Source organism: Neolamprologus brichardi, chromosome 3 (genome assembly GCF_056152115.1).
Source record: "Neolamprologus brichardi isolate AB-2024 chromosome 3, ASM5615211v1, whole genome shotgun sequence".
Classification (NCBI taxonomy): domain Eukaryota; kingdom Metazoa; phylum Chordata; class Actinopteri; order Cichliformes; family Cichlidae; genus Neolamprologus; species Neolamprologus brichardi.
Window position 1 is genome coordinate 40,040,175 of NC_142106.1, and position 23,591 is coordinate 40,063,765.

Sequence of the window (23,591 nt, forward strand, 5' to 3'; positions counted from 1 at the left end):
ACGCCGTTGATTGCTGCTGTTGTAAAACACAACACAGATATATGTTCTTATCTTTTAAAACAAGGTGCAGATCCAAATATACCTTCTCAGTGTGGCTGGACACCTTTGCATTATGTCTCACTTTCCACAGCTCCACTTGTTTTTGTAGAGAAACTTCTAGAAGCAAAGGCTGATCCAAATAGATGCCATGCTTTCACACCACTGCTTACTGCTGCCACCAATGACAGGGAAGATGTCGTAAACATGCTCCTCTCTGCTGGTGCATTGGTAGCACTCTTACCTATAACTTATCCTGAGCATCCTGTTCAAAACAAAAAATTATCTGAGATGATTCATAAAATTGCATCCAAAGGAAATGAATTCTGCTCCAAAATCAGATATTTTTTTGGATGCTACAATTGCTATTTCTGAAAAAACACCTGAAGAAGTGTTTAGAACTTTTAACAGTCAGATGCTGTTGGAAGATCCTCAGAACCATGTAACCATGATTGAACTTCTCTTTACTGTTACAGGGACAGGTGCAGATAAATACTGCCAGGCGTGTATTAAATGGCTAAAGGAAACTGGAAATGTGAATACTTATATTGCAGGTGCAGCCAGTCGCTTTTCAAACATCCCTAAGACACATGTAAAGATGGCAGTTGAAAGTTTAAATGCAGTTTTCTGTACAATGGATGACATAACAAATGAGCATGCACTAGCTGTAGTTCCACAACTACTGAAACAGCTTGACTCACAGGACAGTGGTGTTTGTGAATCAGTGCTACAAACACTGTATGTGGTAACACAGAAAACAAAAGGCACAAAGGACTGGGACTTAGACTTTTTTGAGAAGTTATGCAGAACAGTTGCCCATTTTTGTAAATGAGAAGCTCCCGACTAACATTAGGGTCTATACATACGGTATATTGGCAAACCTACGGTTAATCGAACAGGCAGCTAACATTTTTACTTCAGTGGGTGTAACTTCAGTGCCCGAGGACATACTGGCATCAGCGGATATGAAAATGAATGACAAGCTGAAAGAGGTGCTGAGAAGTCTGAAAAGTTACCTGAGTAAACCAAACTCTGAATGTGAGGGAAATGCAGCATCGTCTGTATCCAAGAAGAAAAAGAAGAAAAAGAAGAAGGAAAAGAAGGAAAAGACAGAAAAGCAAGAAGATCTAAATGATGAAGTTTCCACTGCAACAACTGATCCAACAACAAAAGTTCCTGTTTTAGAATCAACTTCAAATGTAAAGCCTTTTGACAACAGCGTCATTGAAAAAGCAGAAAAACAAAAATGGCTTCCAATCAGCGAGAGGTGGAAGGAGAAACTGGAGAAACTTGTTGGCTCAGATGACAGTAAAATATCCAGAATCAGAAGCATTATTTATGTGAAAGATGCAGAATTCAGAATAGCGAAGGGAAGCGATGGTACTGAAGTCTTCTTGGGGCTGAGAGAGGACGGCACAGAAGTTGCCATTAAGAGAATGTCTAAAAGCAACTATGACGTGCTGAAGAACGAAGAAGTAATTCTACGACATCCAGAACTCGATCATCCTTATATCGTACGATATGTTGATGCTGCAGAGGACGAGAACTTTGGATATCTTTGTCTGCAACTTTGTGAATACACCCTGGAAGAATATATCAAGAATGATGACCATGACCCACTGATGTTAAAGAAACTTGTCAAACAAGTTCTTGAAAGTCTAAAGGTGCTTCACTGTCAAAATCCTAAAATTCTCCATCGAGATCTCAAACCCCAGAACGTTTTGATTGGTAAGACATGTTTGAAATTCAGGGGAAAACTAAACAAACATTTTAATTCATATTTACCACATGTGAGTTTATTTCATATCATTCCTCCTGCAGATGTTACTGGGAGAGCACGATTAGCTGATTTTGGCATAAGCAGACGCTTACTCAAAGGCCAAACAACTTTACGTACACGCAGTGCAGGAACCAAATGCTGGATGGCCCGAGAGACTTTAGCAGAAGAATCTGTGATATCATACAAGTCAAGCACAGACATCCAGGTAAAGTCTGAACACAAACTTGATTAACTGAAAAATGGCTTGGTAAACATACCTAAACTGATAATATGTGTTGTTATTAAGGTGGCAGCCATGCTGATCTATTATATCCTCTCTGGAGGCCACCATCCATTTGGCAAATCCTTTGAATGTGAGTTCAACATTCACAAAGGGAAGTACAGTTTGGATCACGTTCAAGATGTGGTGGCAAAAGATCTCATCGAGTGGATGATCAACAAAGAGCCAAAGTACAGACCCAAAGTAGAAGAATGCTTAAACCATCCCTTCTTCTGGACTTCTGAAAAGTGAGGGAATTATTGACAATTAATAAAAAAAACATTTTTTTTATCATTCTTGATTTCTGCCTGTCAAAGAGGGATACAGATGTTCATGTTAGAACAAACTGATCATCCCGGATCAACCTAGTTAAGCATTCATACTAAAATGTTCTGCTAATGCTAAATCCTTTTATTACATACTACTTAAAATTTTAAATGCTCATTAATGCAGCTTTTTTGTATTTATTTATTATTATTTTTTATATTCATTTTTAATAATTTCCTTTCCAGGAAAACTGAATACTTGAGAAAGATTGGTAACAGAGACGACGTCGCAAACTATAGAAAGGCTGACCAGGAGCTGATTGATTCTCTAGAAAAATGTGCTGTGGACGGATCCTTTAAGCAGTGGAAGAATAAGGTGACTGTAACATCAAATATCAAATGTCTATATTCCTAAAATCCGCTTCATAACCAATGTTTTTGTTGTTGCAGTTTCCACAAGAGCTGGTTCAGAAATTGGAAGGTAAAAAGCCCTACACTGAAAACACGTTGGGATTACTACGCTTTATACGCAATCTCCATGAGCATTAGTGAGTTAAACTAAATGACAAGTGACTCTGTCTATCTATCTATCTATCTATCTATCAGTAATAAAACCTTCCTTGTTCACAGTGCCAAGGAAGCAGCCCAAAATGATGTTCTGGCATTGTTTCCTGATCTCTTTGGGAGTATTCACACATTTGCAAAAAACCAAGGCTGGAATTTAGAGACACCATTAAAGGAAATGTTTCAAAGAGAAGACAGCGAGGATATTAGCACAGTTTTGATGATGCCATCTAAAAGCACGGAGGAGTCCCTGGGTGTCCCTGTTCAAGAGTCTCAACCCAGTGAAGTCAAAGTTGTCAGCAGCCATAAAAAATAAAATAATAACTGCCAGTGGTAGCAGAGATGTCATGTCGGTGTGCCTCCTGCTGCTCTGTTAGTTCTTAAGGCATCATGACAGAAGACACTGATCTGCTGTGGTGATCCACATGTTTGCACATAGTTGCTGTTCCTCACACAGCTCTACATTTCACCAGCACTAATAATGCACCAACTTGAAGTTAGATTTGTGCCTTCATGGAGCCATGACCAAGAACCTGAGACTGAACCAGCTAAATGGATTTTAGACGCTGTGTATATTTATACTGTCTTGTGTGAAACAAGTGCCTGATGTTTTAAAAAAGTAGTTATTGATTTTTAAAAGCATGAAAGAAATAGATTAGAATTACAATTGTTTGAGTCTCTTTTTTTAATTTTGTTTTTGTGAGGTTGTGTACTGTATTTACACACAGTTGTGCTACTTTTGTTTTTCTGTTCTCTTTTAGGTTGTAGTTTCTAATTCATTCATACATTCATTAAGAAACACAAGAAGAAACAATGAGGTGTACTTAAAGAGTGGAACTTGGTAAGATTGGTAGCAAACAGAGGTCTAGGTCTAGAAAAAATACCATTATATTTTTATTTAGTTAATCTTCATTGTAATGTTAAATTGTGTGTGTGTGTGTGTGTGTGTGTGTGTGTGTGTGTGTGTGTGTGTGTGTGTGGTGGTGGTGTGTGTGTGTGTGTGTGGGGGGGGGGGGGGGGGATTAAGGAACAGATACAGAGACATTTTTGATTTCTTCCACAAATACAAAGGTAAAACAGGAGCAGCAGTTTACACTATTATAGTTTTAAATATTTCCATTTCTGATCGCAGCCTTTCACACATTATAAACAGAATGAATACGTTGGACATGCATTGTCACGTGATAGAGCGGCTGTGGCATGCGAGACCTGTCGGCAGTCTGGTGGAGCATTTGGAGCCTCGCTATGTACTTGCAAATGCATTTCATTCAGCTGTCCCAGAGAAGTAAAGCAAGTGTGTGAGTTCATCTCTGAATGTTTGTAAAGCATTCTCGCGTTAAGCTTAACAACTGATATATGGAGCGAGTGGCTCTTCTCTACCCCCCTCTCCTGTTGCTACTTCAATTAGGGGTGGATTTTGATAATAAATTTATTGATTAAAATCGATTCTGGCTTGGATAACGTGATATCGATTCATTAAAATCCTGAATCGATTTTTTTAATATTAATTCATTTTGCCCGAAACGCCTGAATCTCAGGTGAAACCTCACAAAATTTCAAGAACCACCAAACAGCTAGAACAGTAAATGAGAGCAGGAACACGGAATCTGCACAAAGACGTAAACACAAAGCGTGGACCCGCCGAAACATCTGAATCAGTGAGATGTCGCCTTTCTCACCCAGCGGCACGGACACGGTCGGGGCTGAAAGCCGACAGCTCGCTGATTCTGATCCGTCGGCGGGTCTGCGCTTTGTGTTTACGCCCTTTTTACATTGATTCTAAAGCTGTTAGTTTTATCTCTCTCTAAACAATATTGACCGAACCAGCAGCAAAAGAAGATCCAAACTGGGCTTCAATAAACATCGTCATGAATTCCCTCTGACTTTTGCTGTTTTGCTTCCACCAGGATAAAATCACACTTCCTGCACAGCTCTCTCTCTCTCTCTCTGTGTGTACTTCAAGAACAGTTTCCCGTCTAAAAATCAGTTTTCTGCATTTTTCGTTTGCTTGTTACGCACAAGTCTACACAGTGGTGGTCCTAGCCTGTTTGGCGCCCTGGGCGAAGACTCCCTCTGCCCCCCCCCCCCCCCCCCCCATAAACACACACACAGGATTGTACATTAACATAGAACTTTTGTCGGAACCATACTGAATTTCGCAAGAGAAACACACACACACATATGAAGAGAGAGAGAGAGAGTATGCATAGTATGCAAACAGCTACCAAACAGCCATCATAATTCGTCATACAATGAGAACAGGACAAATCAACAATTGACAATGACTAATTAATATTACAATCTGTAACATAATGTATTGTTTATTAGTTGTGTGAGTTTAGTCTGTTACTGTTGCTATTTTTACCATTTCTTCTTGGAGCAACTGTAACCCACATAACTTCCTTAGGGATTAATAAAGTATTCTGATTCTGATTGTTTCAGGATGACCTGCCATTATCCATTGACACATCTGCTTACCTGTATCTTTTGCTCGTTTCTCCTCCTCTTCTTTTCTCTTTTTTCTAAACTGAGGACCTGATGGCTTTGAACCCAGGATTCAAATCATGAATACATGATGGGCTTGAATTTACAACATTATGAATGAAATGTGTTCTATTTGGAAGCAGCAGGGCCCCTCCCCTTTCGACGGCTTGTGTGTGAGACTTTAAATCATCAAACTGTAAAATATAAATTTTAAATTGTTAGTGATCCCTTTGCCTCGAGTTCTAAAGTGTATATTTATTTTCTTACTCTTCTTATATTTATTGTTTGTTTACTTGCACTGCTGTAACTGGAGCCTCGTCGTCTTGTCTCTCTATATACTGCACTGTATGTAGCGGAGATGACAATAAAGTTTACTTTGAATTCAGCAGCGAGCAGGTGCACCGAGGAAAAACATCGGTGCAAATTATAAGTCTGTATTATAATGTCTGGTGTTTTTGTGTTTGTTGGTTGGTTATTAGACGCTGCTCCAGCCAGCCAGAGAATCCCCCGCCGCCCCGCCCTCTCCTCTCTGCGCCGTAAGCAGCAGGCGCACCTCGCAAACGGAGGGCGCCCTTACTCCCAGCAAATGGGCGATAGAAAACTGATCGGTGCCTGTGCCATTCCCAATATGCGCTGGCATGACGTTGCGCAGCATGAGTACGAGCATTTCTTCTACGTCATTGTATTTATTTATTTTTTTATGCCGCCCCCCACCACAATGCCGCCCCGGGCAACCGCCCGTGTCGCCCGTATCTAAAACCGCTACTGAGTCTACCGTTGTTTACAGCGCTGTCTGACACTGTTTTGTTTTTTTATTTTTTTCCCTTTTACTTACTTCCGAAAAGAAAACCTAATTTCTGCCGTTCAATAGGCTACTGAACAAATTTAAACTTTTTAAAATTATGCAAAATGCAAAACGCTCAGCCGTGTCTCTAATAAAACCGCTGTAACTTCAGAGGTAATGTTCATATGTTGATTAATGGTTTTCTTTTCTTTCGTTTTTGATGTACTGCAGAATATTTTTATAAAATCCCAGGCCAGGAAAATCACCTTCATGTTTTTCTGTGTTTTATCTTCAGGTACTTTGATAAAATCACACTTCATGCACAGCTCTCTCTCTCTCTCTCTCTCTCTGAGGCAAAATTTCCCAGATTTAAATTGAATCGTGGATCGAATCGATTCTAGAAATCAGTGGCGATACCCAGCCCTAACTTCAATCATGAAACTGATCAATGATCAGCTGCTTTTCTGTCGTGAGTCCCATCTCTCTTTTTTATTAATCTCCCACTTTGCACCAGAAAATGGAAACCAGCGGATAATCAAGGCATAAATGAGGCGGAGGGTGGGTTTGGTTTATTTTATTTATTTTATTTTTTGTTGGGAGTTGGCAACCCTATTAGGTTGTTTAATATTTCCACTAACTACTCTTTAAAATACCAGAATAGGGAGGATGGTGTAGGTTCAGGTTTATTAGATTGATCAGTGTTGCTGAACTGTAAAATGTTTTGGGTGCAGTGTATTTTTTTGCATAAAGGTAGAACAGAATAGCTTTAATGTTTTGTTTTTTATAACTTGAGTATAGACTTATACAAAATGCAGCAAGATATTTAAAAAACAGTTTCACTGATTATAAAATTCACTATCTCGGATTTATATCGGTATCTGCAGATATCTAAATTTATGATATCAGTATCGGACATAAAAAAGTGGTATTGTGCCGTCTGTAGTTTTTAATGAGCGACCAGGATGAGAAGGCCTGATGATGATCTCAAATGTGTTGTTTGGAGGAAAGAAGTTAATAGCAGCGTTCTCATAAGACTTCATTATTGAAAGTTTCTTTTTGAATGAGTTTGTCTTCCAAAGCAGAAGAGTCAATAATCCATTCCCAAATCAAAAAACTGTTCCATAACAACCTTTAATTTCCATTAAGTATAATTGCAATTATAAATAAAATGGCTCTGGTCTTTGGAGTGATGTCAGGAGTAGAGTCAGTCTGAGCTGACTGAAGTCATTCCACCTTAAATCAGCTGCAGTTACAATGCTGAGTAGCAGCAGGAAGGCAGCATGTGTTCAGTTTAACTGGCACAGACTCAAGTGTGTTGTCACTTCGTTGTTTGTTACCTGCACAGATACAGCCGGTGCCCTGATGGGCACTTTTATGTGAAGGAAATGAAATACTGATGTACATATTCTAATGTCATCGGTCACAGCCGCAACCGGGTCATCGCTGTGTCCCACTCTGTCTCCCTACAGACGCTGTGTCACAGTCTTTTCACCCACAAATACTAGGTGGTGCAGTCGCCTTACAGCTGTGCGCTGCCCTGAATGATGTGATCATTAAGTTTGTCCTCTGTGCCGCCTGCAGGTTTTCCAGATGATCGTTGATGGTCACAGGAGGGAGGAGAGGAGGATGAAGGAGGTGGGCTGTCAGTGGGAGAGCCCCGTGGAGGACAGGAAGGAGGTGGGCTGTCAGAGTGAGGCAGTGCAGGTGGATGTGCTGTATCAGCAGCTCAGCTGGGGACACTCAGGTGAGACTCATGCGTGATCTATGACTGTTATATGAGAAACACGGAGCTTCAAACTCAGGTCCAGTGTAACATTGAATAGAATAGAATATCTCTGTTTATTGTCACTGTTACAAGAACAACAAAACACAGTGTGGCATCTTTCCATTGTGTGTAATACACAACAACATAAGTATCTATGCCATAACACCGAGTGACCTCAGTCCTGCTTACATTAAACACATCCACACACTGCCTGTGGCTCTTGTGGTCGGAGCTCACATCTGCCCTCAGCATAAATCCGTCCTTCCCTCTGTCTCGCAGGTCTTCCGGGTCCTGATACGTCAAAGCCCCCTGCTGACTGCACGGCAGAGGAGATGCTGATGGCCATTCGCTCTCGGTTTATTTCCTCTTGTTATGTTAATAATATATTTTTTAAAGAATATTGGGTACAAACCATCCTATGGTGTAGTTTTGCTGATCTTACCTGCCTGGTGAAGACACAAACAGCTGTTTCACAGACTGAAAACACAAGGGAATCGCATACTACAAATACTTAATGTTCTCCTGATGTGACTTCCCTCTGATCTGTGAGCTGCTCTTTCACTTTTATCTCACAGTTGTGATATGATCTATGTGGCGGGGGTATGGTCTCCGGCCTGCTGCAGCAGAGGGGTGTTACAGTGAGCTCTCAGGGCGGTGCTGAGGTGTGGCTGAGAGGGTGGGTGTGACTGCTCAAGGTGATCATCTTCTTCTCTGTATTTTTAAATACTGATGATGGGGACGGAGACTGGAAGGAAGAAGCAGCTGTTCCTGTGTGACTGATGCCGGAACATCAGAACACAGTTGATAAAGCGAAAATAAAACTAACCTATAGTGAATGAAATCCAGTGTGCGTTCCTTCCTCTTTCTTCCTCTTAAGCACTTAAGGATTGCTGGAGATGGCTTGAAGACTATCCCAGCTGTCACAAGGTAAAACTCAGGGTACACACTTTACAGTTCACCACTCATGATTGTAATTCCCAAAAGAATCAACAATTAACCTGAAAAAGCAAGTTGTTGGACTGTGAGAGGGAGCCCCTCAGAGAACACAACATGCAAACAGCAGCCAGCAGATTCACATGCACGACCTTCTTGCTGTGAGGCAACAGTACCAACCACTGCACCACCGTGCTGACCTTAGAGTGCAGTCGTATGGTGGAAAATGTTACTGTTGGTGCTTTAGATTATATTACATACAGAAAAAATGAACTGGTTTATTATTTTAGTGGGCAAAAGAGTCAAGATTGGATCTAAAAGATGTAAATGGAGAAGCACAGTGCATTTCTACTCAGTCTGAACACTGGACACAGCCTCACTCACCCAGCTGCACACACATGATTAGGGGAAACTCAATGTTCAGTATCTTCTTTTTTTCATCAAAAGACTTTCACTGTATCTCTGCTCTGTTTGTTTTTGACTTGAAACACTAAATAAAAATTTTACTACACATCTGTCTCTATTGTTTAATCAGCAGCTGTAATACTAAACTGTCCAAAATTTAAAAGTCTACATTTAGTAGATTTAGAGATATTTATTTCACCACTTTTTGTTAATGATACTTTATAAACCTATTCTGCTGTTTAACAAAGACAGTATCATCATGTTTAAAGCACTTTTAAATCTGACAGCAGCACTCAGTTCTCCTGCACATGTGTGATCTTGGAGTGAACTGAAGGTTCAGATGCATCTCTCAGGTCCTGTGTGGAGACTTTGCTGGACTTTGTCTGTCTGTTAAAGATGTGGTTTTCAGATGCTATTCAGCTGGTGTAGATAGTGGGGGGTTTAGGTCTGAAACATCTTCTTTTGTCCTCCATTCATCCAGTTTCATGAGATAATTTTTTGGTACAAGGACTGGACTGAAAAAGACTGAAAAGAGAAACTTTGAAAGAGTTTTACAAGCCTGGAGGAAAAGCAGTGCTTTTTTAATCAAATGTAATAATACACATTGTTTAAATGTCCCAAAGTAAAGAGATCTCTCTGTGAACCTTTAATTCATCACCCTCTTGTGGCAGCAGCTGGCTACTGTTATTTGCACATGTTATTGTGGTTCTTTATTCCGTTATAATTTAATACAAAACCCTTTAATTAAATTAGTGAGTTGAAGTAATATATGAAATATTAGTGTTAGGTAAGTCCCAGAGTTCAGTTTATTGGACATTAGCTACATTTAATAAGAAGATATGAGATCCAAATATATGCTTATGTCAACACATGTTCATTTTGATGAAGTTTACTGAACAAATTTGAATCATCACAACAACCAAAATGTTAGCAACACATCATAAGCCGTGTGTGTGTGTGTGTGGGGGGGGGGGGGGGGGGGGGGGGGGTCATGTGACAACCTTTGCCTTCCAGAATCGTGACATCACACCCATTTAGAATCTTACCACCACTTTGATCCTTTGATCCTAAAACCCTTAAGTAGGGGTGAGAAGCAACAACTTTTAGTTTGTTGTTCGCAGCATTTATGTTCGCAGCATTGAAACGTTCGAGAGAGAAACCTTTCAAAACAATTGGATCCTTTTCAGAGCGACTTTTTACACTTTCCAACATGTCTCTGAAAAAACACACAAGAAAAGAAAAAGTAAAGCCCAGCTCTTCTCTTCTGGCTCAAGAAGACAATATTCAAGTTCAGAAGATGTGCTTGGAAGAAATGCATGAGGAAAATCTCATGAACAAGCACAACAAGCAACACCCGGCCCAGGCAGAGAGTTTTTTTAAACAACGAAAGGAGATTATCTTCCTCAGAGAAGAAAATGAGAGAAAGAGCGCTGAAGTAGATAAATTGTTCAGCCAGCTTCTTGAAAAGGAAGATATTCAGAAGGAGAAAGAAATGGAACTCCTAGACATGCGTGGAAGGAACTTTGAGCTCAAAGCAAAGCTTGATAAAGCAATAGAAAAACTCAAAGAAATCCTCCAGCAGAAGAAAAATGAGAAAGACAAAGACAAAAAGGATCAAGAGCTGCAATTAAAGCTTGATGAAGCTCTGCAAAAAAATACAGAAATCCTCCAAGAGAAGAAACGGCAGGAAATAGAACTCCAAAACTTGGGGATAAAATACAAAGCATTGCTTCAAGAGAGAAAGCAACAACCGATCAAACAGAAAGAAAGCAAGCTTGAAAGCGAGCTGAAAACAAAGCTTGATGAAGCACTGCAAAGAAATGACCAGATTCTTCAAGAAAAAGAACAACCAGTGTTGGGAAGGTTACTTTTAAAATGTATTCCATTACAGAATACAGAATACATGCCCCGAAATGTATTCTGTAACGTATTCCGTTACATTACTCAATGAGAGTAACGTATTCTGAATACTTTGGATTACTTAATATATTATCATGCTGTTTACAACTACATGAATGTACTATTGCTGTGATTTATTACTGTTACTGAAGGTCCGCGGCTCCGAACCGCAGTAAAGGGACCTCTGGCTAATATGTCGGGTTCGTGTCAGGCTCGTCGCTGAAAACTAGCTTTACTTTGTTGTCTGGGTCAACTTTGCAGTGTTGCCAACTTAGCGACTTTGTCGCTATATTTAGCGAGTTTTCAGACCCCCTTAGCGACTTTTTTTCTAAAAAGCGACTAGCGACAAATCTGGCGACTTTTTCTGGTGTTATTGGAGACTTATTTATGACGTCTTTTTGACATGAAAGCGTGTATCGCTCTTACTCTCAACAAGCAGCGGTGCTGCCGTGGGCACCTCGCCCGTGCCAAAGCGCTCACAGGTGGAGGATAGTCCTCCCCCAACTGCTATCAGGGCAGGAGATGTTCACACCTATGCATCCGAACTGCAAATGAATCGCGCGTGAGCGAAGCCGCTGCTCCCGCACTGACTGTAACGCAGTCAGTTCTTCTTTTACTGTTATGCTGTTTTGTGGATCAGGTTTAAAACAAACACACACACACACAAAGTAACTCCACCAGAGTGCCTATTTCAGGTCACTTTTGCTGGTCCAAGCCCGGATAAAGGAGCAGGGTTGGAATTGAGACATTACAAAAAAACAATTATTGCTAAAATAAATTTAATTCGTAGTTCTAAATAAACTCTAAATGCATTTAGGACGTTTTTTTACTCACTTTATGTCTCTTCCACGATGTTATTTCTCTCTCCAACAACGTAGGTTACAATTATATTAGCATGACCAATTATGCAAATTAGGCAATGACGTCATTTAGCGACTTCTAGCGACTTTTAGGACAGCCAATAGCGATTTTTCTTACTGGGGAGTTGGCAACACTGCAACTTTGCTAGCAGAGACAGAGAGAGGCGTTGAAAGGCTGCTCCAACGGAGCTTATTGTTTTTGGACGAAAACACGAACACGGTGTACAGTCGAGTCTTAATAGCTTACTTACAACTGGGCTCGTCAGGCACTCTTCTTGGCTGCAGTGGTTATTATTATATTTACATGCTTCCAGCTCCCGTTTTTGCTCGATGACAGCTCGTACTTTTCCTTTTTCTCCCTCCCTCGCTCACAGACACATAACGTGTATGGCAGTCCATTCTCCCTGCAGCACGGACTACGCTGCCTATGATGCTACATTCTTTAGAGCTATACCGGTAGCATTCTGCCTATTAGCTTAGCACAACAACAACAGGCGCTCTCTCACCCAGGAAACACGCAGAGAGAGAGCGTCACCCTGTAACCATGGCAACCGTAACGCTGCCGCCTGGAACAACAGAACGTAGCTGTCAAACAAAACCCAAACAGTCCTGACCCGCCGCAATATGAAACAGGGAAGTACCGCCGTGTAATCCATTTATTTCAACAAAGTAACTGTATTCTAAATACCACCGTTTTAAACGGTAACTGTAACGGAATACAGTTACTCATATTTTGTATTTTAAATACGTAACGGCGGTACATGTATTCCGTTACTCCCCAACACTGAGAACAACTGGAAATAAACCAGAGAGACATGCGGTGCCAACTCCAAAGCATGGAGGAAAAATGCAGAGTCCTGGAAGTAAAACTTGATAAAACTGCAGTGCACAAGCAGAAATATCAAGAGCTGCTTCAAGAGAAAGAACAACAGGACATAAAGCAGAAAGAAGACAAACGTTTACTCCTGGACTTTGAGAGAGAAAACCAAAAGCTGCAAGAACTTTACAAGAAAATAAACTACAAAGCAACTGAGATAGAAGGAGAGAAGGAGAAACTGCAAAAACAGTGCTCAGTGATGCAGAGTCAGCTCAATGACATGCTGACAAAAAACACCGAACTCGAGGAACTTTCAAACACCTTGAAGTGCAAAAACACTGAGGTGCAGCTGCTAAAGCAGCAACTCGAGAAAACAAATGAAGACCTGCAGTGCAAACTTCAAGAAACCGAGAGGAAAAGTCAGCAGTTAGAAGACACTCACAACAAATTACAAGAGCGTTATACAGAGATGCAGGAGGCAAAGGTAATGCAGGAGGAAACATCTAAAGAGTTGAAAGGAAGGCTTGAAGACAAACAAGCCGAATTAGAAGAAGTGGAGAAAACATGCAGGAGACTTGAGAAGGAGAATACCGAAACAATCGATCAGCTGAGAACCCTGATCCTAGAGAAAAAGGTTCTCGTGGAAAAGCTCCTGGAAAAGAAGAAGAAACGCTTCCGCTTCTTCTGGAGGAAGGACACTCCTGCTTTTTCTTCTCTTTCTACTTTTTCCACTGCTGATGTCACCTCGTCTTCCTCCACCTCTGTTCCATCGTAATTTTGACCTCCCCTCTCCTGCCCTCTCCCTCTCTCCTGACACCTTGACACCTCTCCCTCCCCTAGTTCCCTTGAACTCCTAACACCTGTCCCATCTCCCTCCCCCCCCTCTCCCTCTCTTTTCACCCTCACCCCCCAACCAGTCCCGACAGTTGACTGCCCCCTCTAGAGCCTGGTTCTGTCATAGGTTTCTTCCTTTAAAGGGAGTTTTTCCTATCCACTGTCGCACCTAGTGCTTGCTCAGAGGGGATTGTTGGGGTTTTCTCTCCCCTATCCCTTTCCTTTACCATTCCCCCCACCCCCACCCCACCCCCCTTCTATTTCCCCAAAAATGTAATAATAAACACAATTGGCTGCATTTTAAATGTGTCTTATCAACGTCTTCATTCAAGAATGAATTGTCTTTGTCACAGAGTCATGTGTATTTTGTGTTTTCCTCGGGCTGGTGATCCTCACGGTCGTTCAGCCCAGGAGTCCAGATTATTCGTGTTTTAATCACATTTACTGTTACATTTTAGATCACCACAATAGGATATCCACAATTTAGGATTCAGGCATTTGTTTCAGTTTGATATCGTAATCATTCTATGATTGAGTCGTTAACAGAACCAGCAGTTAGCAGCAATAACTTCAAATCAATGACATTTGCAAGCATTCCTTTATACACAGCATTTCAGTCAGGTTGAGGTCTGGACGTCCATGCTGTAGATTTGCTGCTGAGCTTGGGGTCATTATCCTGTTGCATGGCCTAATTTAGAAGAAGCTTTACCTGTCAGACAGACTGCCTCACATTTGACTCTAAAAAACTTTGGCATACAGAGGAGTTTGTTGACTGCAAGGTGCTTTATTGCTTGTGTCTGCAGAAGAAGCTCAAATCCCCACACTTGAACCAGCATATTTGACAGTGGGTTTGAGGTCTTTAAGTGTTTGGGTGTCTGAAATACTGACATGTGAACGGCAGAATATAATGGTGAGATTTTAGTGCTGGTCAGATTGCATACAGACTGCACATTATCAGCTTTTACACTTTTGCATCTGTGACCATTCAAACACCAGACAGTACTGAATGTTTCTTCTTTCTTTGTGCAACTTTACAATCATAATGTCCATTTTTGGGGGTTTTAGGGAAAGAAGGGAAGTTTTATTTTTAATGATCAGTGTCAGGGATTAATCACTACAGTGACACAAAAAAAATTGAATTATAACCATAATCCTGATTATCAGTCAACACAAAACACATTCAGAAGTCATGTTTTCACAGATTTATTTTGATATTACATCATATTTTTAAGAGGAACATTCATTAGGCTTAAATAAAATCATACAAAAGAATTGTAACACTTGCATATTGTTAACCTAGAAGCACTTTTAGTCTTTGTTAGGTTTATCGAAAAAGAATTTGGCAAACACCCTTTTTTGAATGTCATGCTCTTGCAGTAACATTTGAGTTTTGTAAGTGCAAAGGTCCATTCAAACAGGTGGTGACATTACAGTCCTTGGTTTATGTACATTTGGAGCTTGTAAACATTCAGCATTTCCAAAAGCAGAATAAAAATTTGAAAGCTTGAAGGCTGACATCACAGCTGTCACTTGTGTTGTTACAAAGCAGACTGATGGTCTCTGTTGAGCACACTGTAGGTACTGGGCAGCACTAAAAGCTCAGATTTGGGTTTCCATTATTTATTTCCAGGTGTGCACCATTTGAAAAGCCCCGGCTACTAAAAAGCTTAACCATGCACCAAACACACTTTATAAATCATTACTTTATCTCCACTAAAGTAATACCCCATGTGCTACAGAAGCATAAATGCCTCACCGTCGTGACTCCATTATTGGCCTCACATAATGATGCATCTGCCATTTTAATGCCCAACATTTGAAACTGATGCTTTATGTACTAAAAGTAACTAATTTGAAATCTGCCCGATAAGAACCTTTACTTAAAAATGTCAACCAACCAAATCATTTTAGAAGTATCAAAGGCTGGCAAAGTATCCTTACAATAGATGGAGAGATGGTATGTGGGAAAACGTCGCCTCTTTGACCTCGCTGAAAGTCCCATTCACGATACTCCTAAAAACAAGGAGCAAGCAGGAGAAAGTAAAATGCTGAAAAGTGATCAACGAGGAAACAGACAGAAGGAGGAGAAAAACACTGCATTGCTTTTTGCGATCAGCTCTTATTTTATAGGGTGTTATAAAATGCGCACAGCTATAGAATCCTATTTGAGGCTGTGGCTCGAGCATATATTGCATGTATGCACTGCGGAAAATGTACTGTTCCATTTCCATCTCTCTGTGAACCTTTAATTCATCACCCTCTTGTGGCAGCAGCTGGCTACTGTTATTTGCACATATTTATTGTGGTTTTTTATTCCGTTATAATTTAATACAAAACCCTTTAATTAAATTAGTGAGTTGAAGTAATATATGAAATATTAGTGTTAGGTAAGTCCCAGAGTTCAGTTTATTGGACATTATCTACATTTAATGAGAAGATATGACATCCAAATATATGCTTCTGTCAACACATGTTCATTTGATGAAGTTTACTGAACAAATTTGAATCATCACAACAACCAAAATGTTGTCAACACATCATAAGTCATGTGGGGGGGGGGGGGGGGGGGGATGTCATGTGACAACCTCTTTGGCTTCCAGAATTGTGACATCACACCCATTTAGAATCTTACCACCACTTTGATCCTTTGATCCTTTGATCCTAAAACCCTTAAGTAGAGGTGAGAAGCAACAACTTTTAGTTCGTTGTTCGCAGCATTTATGTTCGCAGCATTGAAACGTTCGAGAGAGAAACCTTTCAAAACAATTGGATCCTTTTCAGAGCGACTTTTTACACTTTCCAACATGTCTCTGAAAAAACACACAAGAAAAGAAAAAGTAAAGCCCAGCTCTTCTCTTCTGGCTCAAGAAGACAATATTCAAGTTCAGAAGATGTGCTTGGAAGAAATGCATGAGGAAAATCTCATGAACAAGCACAACAAGCAACACCCGGCCCAGGCAGAGAGTTTTTTAAAACAACGAAAGGAGATTATCTTCCTCAGAGAAGAAAATGAGAGAAAGACTGCTGAAGTAGATAAATTGTTCAGCCAGCTTCTTGAAAAGGAAGATATTCAGAAGGAGAAAGAAATGGAACTCCTAGACGTGCATGGAAGGAACTTTGAGCTCAAAGCAAAGCTTGATAAAGCAATAGAAAAACTCAAAGAAATCCTCCAGCAGAAGAAAAATGAGAAAGACAAGGAGAAAAAGGATCGAGAGCTGCAATTAAAGCTTGATGAAGCTCTGCAAAAAAATACAGAAATCCTCCAAGAGAACAAACGACAGGAAATAGAACTCCAAAACTTGGGGATAAAATACAAAGCATTGCTTCAAGAGAGAAAGCAACAACCGATCAAACAGAAAGAAAGCAAGCTTGAAAGCGAACTGAAAGCAAAGCTTGATGAAGCACTGCAAAGAAATGACCAGATTCTTCAAGAAAAAGAACAACTGGAAATAAACCAGAGAGACATGCAGTGCCAACTCCAAAGCATGGAGGAAAAATGCAGAGTCCTGGAAGTAAAACTTGATAAAACTGCAGTGCACAAGCAGAAATATCAAGAGCTGCTTCAAGAGAAAGAACAACAGGACATAAAGCAGAAAGAAGACAAACGTTTACTCCTGGACTTTGAGAGAGAAAACCAAAAGCTGCAAGAACTTTACAAGAAAATGAACTACAAAGCAACTGAGATGGAAGGAGAGAAGGAGAAACTGCAAAAACAGTGCTCAGTGATGCAGAGTCAGCTCAATGACATGCTGACAGAAAACACCAAACTCGAGGAACTTTCAAACACCTTAAAGTGCAAAAACACTGAGGTGCAGCTGCTAAAGCAGCAACTCGAGAAAACAAATGAAGACCTGCAGTGCAAACTTCAAGAAACTGAGAGGAAAAGTCAGCAGTTAGAAGACACTCACAACAAATTACAAGAGCGTTATACAGAGATGCAGGAGGCAAAGGTAATGCAGGAGGAAACATCTAATGAGTTGAAAGAAAGGCTCAAAGACAAACAAGCCGAATTAGAAGAAGTGGAGAAAACATGCAGGAGACTTGAGAAGGAGAATACCGAAACAATCGATCAGCTGAGAACCCTGATCCTAGAGAAAAAGGTTCTCGTGGAAAAGCTCCTGGAAAAGAAGAAGAAACGCTTCCGCTTCTTCTGGAGGAAGGACACTCCTGCTTTTTCTTCTCTTTCTACTTTTTCCACTGCTGATGTCACCTCGTCTTCCTCCACCTCTGTTCCATCGTAATTTTGACCTCCCCTCTCCTGCCCTCTCCCTCTCTCCTGACACCTTGACACCTCTCCCTCCCCTAGCTCCCTTGAAGTCCTAACACCTGTCCCATCTCCCTCCCCCCTCTCCCTCTCTTTTCACCCTCACCCCCCAACCAGTCCCGACAGTTGACTGCCCCCTCTAGAGCCTGGTTCTGTCATAGGTTTCTTCCTTTAAAGGGAGTTTTTCCTATCCACTGTCGCACCTAGTGCTTGCTCAGAGGGGATTGTTGGGGTTTTCTCTCCCCTATCCCTTTCCTCCTTTCTATCCCTTTCCTTGACCCCAAACCCCCCCCACCCCCCCACCCCCCCACCCCTTCTATTTCCCCAAAAATGTAATAATAAACACGATTGGCTGCATTTTAAATGTGTCTTATCAACGTCTTCATTCAAGAATGAATTGTCTTTGTCACAGAGTCATGTGTATTTTGTGTTTTCCTCTGGCTGGTGATCCTCACGGTCGTTCAGCCCAGGAGTCCAGATTATTCGTGTTTTAATGACATTTAGTGTTACATTTTAGATCACCACAATAGGATATCCACAATTTAGGATTCAGGCATTTGTTTTAGTTTGATATCGTAATCATTCTATGATTGAGTCGTTAACAGAACCAGCAGTTAGCAGCAATAACTTCAAATCAATGACATTTGCAAGCATTCCTTTATACACAGCATTTCAGTCAGGTTGAGGTCTGGACTTCCATGCTGTAGATTTGCTGCTGAGCTTGGGGTCATTATCCTGTTGCATGGCCTAATTTAGAAGAAGCTTTACCTGTCAGACAGACTGCCTCACATTTGACTCTAAAAAACTTTGGCATACAGAGGAGTTTGTTGACTGCAAGGTGCTTTATTGCTTGTGTCTGCAGAAGAAGCTCAAATCCCCACACTTGAACCAGCATATTTGACAGTGGGTTTGAGGTCTTTAAGTGTTTGGGTGTCTGAAATACTGACATGTGAACGGCAGAATATAATGGTGAGATTTTAGTGCTGGTTAGATTGCATACAGACTGCACATTATCAGCTTTTACACTTTTGCATCTGTGACCATTCAAACACCAGACAGTACTGAATGTTTCTTCTTTCTTTGTGCAACTTTAATAATGTCCATTTTTGGGTTTTGGGTGTTTTAGGGAAAGAAGGGAAGTTTTATTTTTAATGATCAGTGTCAGGGATTAATCACTACAGTGACACAAATAAACTTGAATTATAACCATAATCCTGATTATCAGTCAACACAAAACACATTCAGAAGTCATGTTTTCACAGATTTATTTTGACATTACATCTTATTTCTAAGAGGAACATTCATTAGGCTTAAAACAAAATCATACAAAAGAATTGTAACACTTGCATATTGTTAACCTAGAAGCACTTTTAGTCTTTGTTAGGTTTATCGAAAAAGAATTTGGCAAACACCCTTTTTTGAATGTCATGCTCTTGCAGGCTGCAGTAACATTTGAGTTTTGTAAGTGCAAAGGTCCATTCAAACAGGTGGTGACATTACAATCCTTGGTTTATGTACATTTTGGAGCTTGTCAACATTCAGCATTTCCAAAAGCAGAATAAAAATTTGAAAGCTTGAAGATATATTTACATGTACATTTATTTTCCTTCCTTGTGGTCATACAAATTTGGCCTCTGATGCTTCTGACTTCAGATGTTAGTAAAAAATTTTTTATTGTTAATTGGACAAAACTGGGTTTTTTTTAAACATATCAGGAGGTTTATTTTCCCTGACACCATCTAAACACAGCTCCTTTGCAATACTGATAAAGTTTCTCTGTACTTTGCCACATTATATTACAGCAGATCTAGAAGCTGTATCTAAATGTCGATTCTCCATTAATGAATTTGTATAAGGTCAAGTCCTGGATATTTTACTAACTGTAACAACAAACCACTGCTTCCTACTCTATGCATTATAATCTACAACATCTACAAAGACACCTTCCAACAAACAGCTACACTCTATGATCTCAGCTAAGTTAATTAAAGGTTTGTGCTTTCTAGACATTCCCTGTAATGGAAAGAGTAAAGGAGTGTGGTACTTCATCACAGCCAGAAGGAGGCGCTGTGTAACCATCAAACAAAAGACCCCAGTGTTGATAAGGCAAGGTACTGTACGTTACCACAGGGTATGAGGATACAGGTAGGTGGCAAAAATCAATCAATCCATCATCAGTCACCACAAATCAGAATAAATTTGTTACGTTCATTCAGGTCCTGATGTATTTTTAGCTGCATAAAACTACTGAGAGAAAGATAGTAAACAAAACACAGATAAATCCAAATAGATTCAATTAAATGTCTCTTTTTTTAACCCGTCATGAACTTCAGTGGTATTTTTAAGAGAATAGTAGTAGTTATGAAAGGGTAGTACTTCAGAAAGTCTGAGGATCCATGAGTGCAAGGCCATTGAGAAATAGTCACGATACATCTTGACCCAGCTCTACTTTGTGAGTGAAAACTATGAAGGTGTGGATATTTAACAGTTTATAAGGTCCTTTCTCTTTTGTTTCCTTCTTGAATTTGTCTTTCAAGTGGAAGACATTTGATTTCAGACGGGACAATAAGGCACAGCCCCTCACAAGCTCAGGTCGATGATGATGTGCTCAAAGATCTGCGTGTTTCCCTTGAAGCTCGAGGAAAAAATAAAGTCCCTGCGGTCGGTAGATACCACGGTGAAAGAGCGTGGGGCTTGGATGTACACCTCCTTAAAGCGGTCAAAGATTTTGTTGTCCTCGTCCCACAGGTAGATCTGTGAGAAGGTGTAGTCGCTTCCCAGAGCCAGATAGTAACGTTCCTTGAAAGAGAACGGCTGGAGAATCATGGAGCCTCGAGAGGGCAAAGCTTGGATCTCAGCAAACTGTTTGGTGCCCCAACGCAGAACTTTGGAATCACCGATATACCGCGTCATAGCCAGGTAGAGCTCCTCCTTGATCCGGAAGTGTTTCACAACCACTACATCCTCCATGTTGGGGATCTCACCCTGCAGGATGAACTTCTGGTTGCTCCGGCTCCACTGGTAGATCACTGGAACCTGTGAGCGGCTCGCTAGAATAAGGTGAGCTTTCCCATCCAAGCCGAGAAACTCTACATCCGTGTCACGGTACCACTCGTGCAGTGACTGGTACGAATAAAAGCCATTATCATTCCACTTGTAGAGGGTGGAGAGGCCGGCTTTTGAGCTGTCAGCAATCACAAAGAACCAATTAGAGCCAATCTGGAAGGCCTCAATATCATTGGGCTTAGAGATCTTGGACACCTCGATATCCTGGAACTTATTGAACCTGCTTTGGTCGTCATCAAACTTGTAAATGTGGGAACCACCAAACAGCTGAGCCACGATGATAAACACCTCATTTTCGATGATGACAGATTTGCACCCCACAATGGACTGACCTAAAGGGCAGAGAAACACATGAATCGCGTAAGAATGAAACTCAGCTCAAGCATTCTGGGAGTGTTTGTTAGCCTAATGTGTGATTTAGACTTCCTAACTTACAGTGAAACTGGAAACTCCCTTTAACCCTTCAACTAACCTTCCACGTAACCTGACATGCACCTCCTGAGAGATGTAACTACACGTTGGGTCGACACAGCCTTCAAGGACTTAAATGGTTAAAAGTAGGGGTGGGCGATATAAACGATATATACGATAGAAATGATATAAATTTGGCCAACGATAGAGATTTTGACTATATCGCTCTATCGTGATAGCGCATGTTGATGATGTCATCAAGCTGCACCTGTTTTGGTCGAAAGCATCTGTCACTACCCGATCCGTACCGGAAACCCGATCGGTACCCCGCATGCGCAAATCTTACGTCACTTCCTCTCTTTGCCAACATTGCGACATTCAATATATTTGAATGATACGGTTAGCGCCCAGTTAGCTCCTAGCATTTCTCAACAGCTCTGCTTCCTTTTCGACTGCCCGGGACATTTAAACAATGGATAATCCGTATACAAACAAATTCATGCTTTTCTCCTCAACAGAGAGCGTTTCCTGATTGAACAACAGCGCCGTACAATAAGAAGAATGGCGCCTAATTACAGACTTAATAATATTGACTTAGCAATGTGTCACGTGAAGATTCATCAGCCAGATTAAGTGTTTACTGACAATTGACAGTGATAGCAGACATCATCATCACTATTCCAGTCAATCCTCTCCACACAGACAAGCATAAACACACTCGACTATCACTAAATCAAATTTAACACACGTTTGTAATGACGCCAATTCAGTTTACAATAGGGTTCATTCGCTCGGTCAGCAGGTGGCAGTATCCTCGTACACTGGGGAGTAAACTGCCATTAAACGAACAGAAGAAGAAGAAAACCCCTGCACATGCGCGGTACGGATCGGGTAGACCCGATTTGTACGGTCCGACTTTGCACATGCGCAGTAAGGATCGGGGAGTCCCGATCCGTAACTATCTTTTTATTTTTCGTTTTTGTCTACATTGTACTGAAATGCTTCATTATTGCAAACATTTTAAGATATACTTATTATTCTTAACATCTTAACAGATACTCTGACCCGTAACTATCGTAAAACGCTTCGACCGGAAGTAGACACCTTTCGCGCATGCGGGGTACCGATCGGGTTTCCGGTACGGATCGGGTAGTGACAGCATCGCAGCGGCTACAACCATTATCATCTGCAAATTATGGCGGGCGACAGTCATAGCAAAGAGATGAAGCACTTTTGAAATATGGGGAAAGCCAAAAGCTGCGCTTCCTCCACTTCCGTAACATTGATTCATTAATGTTGAATTCTCTTGCAGCTGCTCTATTCCCATGTTGTTGCAGTATATTGATAACTAACCTCGTATTGTGGATGAATAATCTCAGTTGTTCTCCTGACTGAAGTTTGGCCTGTGTATAGCATTCTGCTATGCGATTGCATTTGTCCCTGACCACCAGAATCCGTCACGTTAACTTTTATCGAGTGGAAGAAAAATGGGCGCTCATCCTCCAGCTTCACTGTGCTAATGTTATGCTAACATAGCTGTGTCGCTAGCAATCACGTAGCACAACATTATATACCAGGTAGTCCAACTTGTACTTTCATATTCTTCCAAAAGAAGTTTTCAAAACATCTTTGTGAACTGACTAATGCTTGAACATTGCTGTAGGTCCACAGGGAAACTGTTCCACAGTTTTACCTCACAAATGGTAAAACAAAAGGTTTTAACCCTTGTCCGTGCTTTAAGAGTCTTCATATTTAATTTTCCCTTCAATTCATCCTCTGTACATTTCCTGGTAACATATTGTATCTGGCTTTTTACATAATTTTTTGCAGTTTTATATTTTATAAGATCCATAAACTTAGAATTAATTTCAAGAACAAGTTCAAGAAAAGTTAGGAAGCAAAGTAAGACTGTCATCGTCTCCATTGTAAGTGGGCGGGGGGGATGCTACAGTTTGTACAAGAAGCATCAGCTCTGGTTTATTTTAACTTTAGGACTTGACGAAGAAAGCGCAAGAGAAAATCTTCGCATGACACAGTTACATACAAATTACATACAAATGTATAATGTTTAAAAATATAATCGAACATTAATGGATTATTGGTCAATATCAGTAAAGCAAAAGACATTCTCTGTTTACGACAACATTGTACCAAATTAATTTAA

At 40.7% G+C, this 23,591-nt stretch overlaps 4 protein-coding genes across 4 annotated transcripts; 3 read left to right on the forward strand and 1 right to left on the reverse strand.

The window, feature by feature from the left end:
• Positions 1–986: 986 nt before the first annotated feature.
• Positions 987–3,221, forward strand: LOC118455057 (serine/threonine-protein kinase/endoribonuclease IRE1-like). Its single transcript, XM_087838338.1, has 6 exons — positions 987–1,764; positions 1,858–2,021; positions 2,103–2,323; positions 2,588–2,717; positions 2,792–2,889; positions 2,972–3,221. Exons 1-6 carry the CDS (start codon positions 1,002–1,004, stop codon positions 3,219–3,221), a joined length of 1,626 nt encoding a protein of 541 aa, XP_087694464.1. The 5' UTR covers positions 987–1,001.
• A 7,144-nt stretch (positions 3,222–10,365) lies between these two features.
• Positions 10,366–13,686, forward strand: LOC148104309 (uncharacterized). The gene is made up of 2 exons (XM_087839354.1): positions 10,366–11,118; positions 12,823–13,686. The coding sequence occupies exons 1-2, from the start codon at positions 10,403–10,405 to the stop codon at positions 13,625–13,627; spliced, it is 1,521 nt and encodes a 506-aa protein (XP_087695480.1). The 5' UTR covers positions 10,366–10,402; the 3' UTR covers positions 13,628–13,686.
• A 2,675-nt stretch (positions 13,687–16,361) lies between these two features.
• Positions 16,362–17,991, forward strand: LOC148104310 (uncharacterized). The gene has a single exon (XM_087839355.1). It carries the CDS (start codon positions 16,407–16,409, stop codon positions 17,925–17,927), a length of 1,521 nt encoding a protein of 506 aa, XP_087695481.1. The 5' UTR covers positions 16,362–16,406; the 3' UTR covers positions 17,928–17,991.
• Positions 17,992–19,991: 2,000 nt separating this feature from the next.
• LOC148104311 (leucine-rich repeat LGI family member 2-like) lies at positions 19,992–21,507 on the reverse strand. Its single transcript, XM_087838339.1, has 2 exons — positions 21,489–21,507; positions 19,992–21,348 (listed from the first exon to the last, which is right to left on the reverse strand). Exons 1-2 carry the CDS (start codon positions 21,505–21,507, stop codon positions 20,531–20,533), a joined length of 837 nt encoding a protein of 278 aa, XP_087694465.1. The 3' UTR covers positions 19,992–20,530.
• Between the last annotated feature and the right edge of the window lie 2,084 nt (positions 21,508–23,591).